At 35.6% G+C, this 3,228-nt stretch overlaps 1 protein-coding gene across 2 annotated transcripts in view; it reads right to left on the bottom strand.

Annotated features, from left to right (window-relative positions):
- Positions 1 to 51: 51 nt before the first annotated feature.
- Positions 52 to 3,228, bottom strand: part of LOC107553483 (platelet-activating factor acetylhydrolase-like) — a 7,249-nt gene continuing 4,072 nt past the window's right edge. For both annotated transcript variants that reach the window (XM_016235694.1, XM_016235693.1), the window contains exons 6-11: positions 2,890 to 3,061; positions 2,537 to 2,650; positions 2,340 to 2,431; positions 1,743 to 1,913; positions 1,509 to 1,657; positions 52 to 1,331 (exon numbers count right to left, since the gene is read on the bottom strand). In XM_016235694.1, the coding sequence (XP_016091180.1) occupies positions 1,231 to 1,331; positions 1,509 to 1,657; positions 1,743 to 1,913; positions 2,340 to 2,431; positions 2,537 to 2,650; positions 2,890 to 3,061 (799 nt within the window). In that variant the 3' untranslated portion in view covers positions 52 to 1,230. The remainder of the gene's footprint in view (positions 1,332 to 1,508; positions 1,658 to 1,742; positions 1,914 to 2,339; positions 2,432 to 2,536; positions 2,651 to 2,889; positions 3,062 to 3,228) is intronic.

Below are 3,228 nucleotides of genomic sequence, written 5' to 3'. Positions count from 1 at the left end.
TAGATGGTTGATGTATCCTAAGAGGCAAGTTACTTATGTAATGTGGTTTTTTTTTTTTTGGTTAATCACATTTATATTGCCAACAGCTTGATGTATTAAGGTTTTTTTGTCTTAACTAATACCATAAACCGTATAATAGCAACAATAAGCACTTCTGTTGTTCATAGAGCTGTAGTTTTGTTTTCTCCTTCCATTACTGTTCAGTGATTTCTCTTTGCAGATGAAGGCTGTTGTTTTTTGTTATTACACAGCCTTTCGCTGGATTCCTTATTGCATTTTGAAACCATGTTTCTAAATTGTACTTTATCCCGGGCTATTGTTTCTTGTTCAAATGCTCTTAAATGTTTACATTGCCGTGAAAACAATTTGCTGCATTTTGTGGAAACTTGTTGAAATTTTCTTTAATAAATATGCAACTTTTGTGTGTAGCACTTGTATGAACATTACTTAGTGTTATGAAGACTTTTTGTATGGGGGGGGGGGACAAATACCAAAAGTCATATATTCGGTTTAATAAACAAAATCCCATATACATATAAACAACTTTGCATTTTGTGGCTTTACTGGAAACCATAGAAATGCTGACATTTCAGAGTTTTTCACTGACCAGGAATTAGTAGTGTAAAAACAATTCTATTGACTTACAAATCCGGAAATTAGTAACAGATTCAGAGGAAAACTATGGGATTACTTTCTACTTTCCAGATTGTTAGGGTGAAACAAGCAGGCTATGATGAATATATTTCACAGTATGGTATTTCATATTTCCAAATGGTTGTCTGCTAACTGTCCCCTTATAACATCAGTCACAGATTTATTGAAAACATTGCATTGATATAAAAACCCACTTTCTATAACTCTAAAAACATTAAGGCACGATAAAGGATGGTGAAGTGTTAAAAACTTTAAAGTCTATTGCACTGTTTTGCAAATATGTGGCTGTTAGCAAGTGGTACCATTTACAAGTCATCCTGTATAGATTGTGTAGTTTTGCCATTTAAAAAATGCGCAATGAAATTTACATCAGCTCACAGTCTAATCCATAGTGCAAATTCAATCGTATTCATACACAGCAGTCAAAAATGTTCTCTTATGAAATTTCAAAAACAGATTTTGCATAATGATAGATTGGCCCTTTCTCAAACATGTAACCTTCTGACTCCCATTTGTTAAATGTGCATTTGCAAGATTACAAAATCATTGTGCTGATACACATTTCATGTTACTCGATTAAATAGATGACTGTGGTATAGTAATGTTGGTTCCTGGAATCAAGTTGTCATCTTTTCCATCAATTAAAGGATCCCACTGATTAAAGTCTCTGTCCATATCTAGAAAATAAAAAGATGTTAGATATTGCAAAAACAGTATTATGCACACTACTGACGTGATGTGATGTAATGTTTGGGGGATGTGATGTAATGTTGTTGACCCCAAACCTTTTAAGTGTAGTTAAATAAACAGAAAGTGATCTGGAGCACACAAACCCAAAAACGTAAATAACTCACTTAAGTGGCGTTGAAGAAAAGCCAAAGTTGCTTTGTTAGAAAGATCCAAGGCTATGTGTGGATCAATATCTCCTTTTAGCTTCATGAGCCTTCCAATCCAGTTCCCAGTAAGAAATGTGAAATCTGGGAAGCTCTGATGGACCGTCCCTCTGCCAAAAATAGTACAGCACAATTAAATGAAGCACATTTTTCAGACTGAATTACAACTTGACTTGAAAAAAAAAAGAGACTGACTTGATGGTTATCATTTTTCTAGGAAAGATAGCAGAGTCCAACTTCTTCATGCGGATGATATTCCCAATCCACTGGAATTTTTCAGAGTTTATAAAAAAGATTGGCTGCTTCACTCCTGGGAAGATCTCCTCATCCAGAGGAAACATCCAGGTGTCCAGTGCCACACCACACCTAGGAAGCAACATTGAGGATGCCAGGATGATTATTTCGTTTTTTAATCTCTTCTTACAAACTACATGGTGCTACCAACATGCTACTGTAATTAATTTACCAAGTGAATGTGTCTTTCTTGGCTAGTTTAATTTGTTCCTGAAAAATCATGCTAAAAATTGAATTTTTCTTAAATGATTCTCCCAATATTGCTATTTAGAGTGCATGACAAGATTTCAAGTAGCATGCCAGTATGTATGAAAATGCATCTAAAATAATCAGAAAACTTGCAGAGGTTTTCACAGACACCAGTGTGAAGGATAAAGTAAAGGCCAAGGAACATCGTTCCTCAGACAGCTTAGTAAACATTTATCATCTACCCACAAGATCTCATAACTCATAGTTGTCATGATATGTACGGGGCATCCTAATCAGCTCAAAACATACTTGAATTTGACGTCCTTGCACAAACATTCGATCACCGTCGCACCTCCGAAGGAATGTCCCATAATTGCTATTCTACACAAGTCCATGGAGTTCTGAAATCCAGGAAGGCTCATTGTCATCAGCACTTCGCAGAATATGATTGAGCAGTTCTCAATTTGAACTAAACTAATTGAGTTTAAACTTATTGCAATATTCACCTCCATTGTTGACAAATCAAAGTCACACTGTAAGACGTTCTCCACAGACTTTCCTGAATTAATGTCAAAGAGAATATCCAAGGCTCTGATGCATTCATCTGCTCTTTGCTTTACCTGAAAAATAAATGAAATTTGAATCATCGTTTGCATGGAGCACAGACAGTTCCTTAAATGGTGCATTAGCCAGGACCACAATTCATTCCAGGAATTATCCACAAAAAGATGTAGAGTTAACGGTCACTAACACTAAATACATAAAAGCATAATGATTAATGGTGGGTCCTGGGAATGACTAGCAAAGGAAGACTATGTTTTGGATATCAGATGAGTAACGAGTAAGGTGACTTTCTCACTTGCTTGTTTCTTAGAGGAAACTCATTCTCGCCCGACTTCAACGGCCTGTAGTACATCCAAACCTCCTCCAGATTATCAGACACAGGCTTGGCTATGTCACATGATGGATGCTTTTTTATTCCTGGCTCAGTATCCTCTCTGAAGTAAAAAGTTGCAGAAGAAGATTCATCCCTGAAATTAAAAATACATTTTAGTGAAAAAATACACCATACAGATCACAACACATAACAATAAGTGATCTTGAGATTTTTAACAAGAGCGAGGATATATAATGTTTTTTAGATGCAAAATTAAATTTCTATTTTTTGGACACTTTTAACAGACTGTGATGGCGCAAG

Source organism: Sinocyclocheilus grahami, unplaced genomic scaffold, assembly GCF_001515645.1.
Source record: "Sinocyclocheilus grahami isolate Dianchi unplaced genomic scaffold, SAMN03320097.WGS_v1.1 scaffold473.1, whole genome shotgun sequence".
NCBI classification, from domain to species: Eukaryota; Metazoa; Chordata; class Actinopteri; order Cypriniformes; family Cyprinidae; genus Sinocyclocheilus; species Sinocyclocheilus grahami.
This window is presented reverse-complemented; position numbering and strand designations above follow the sequence as displayed.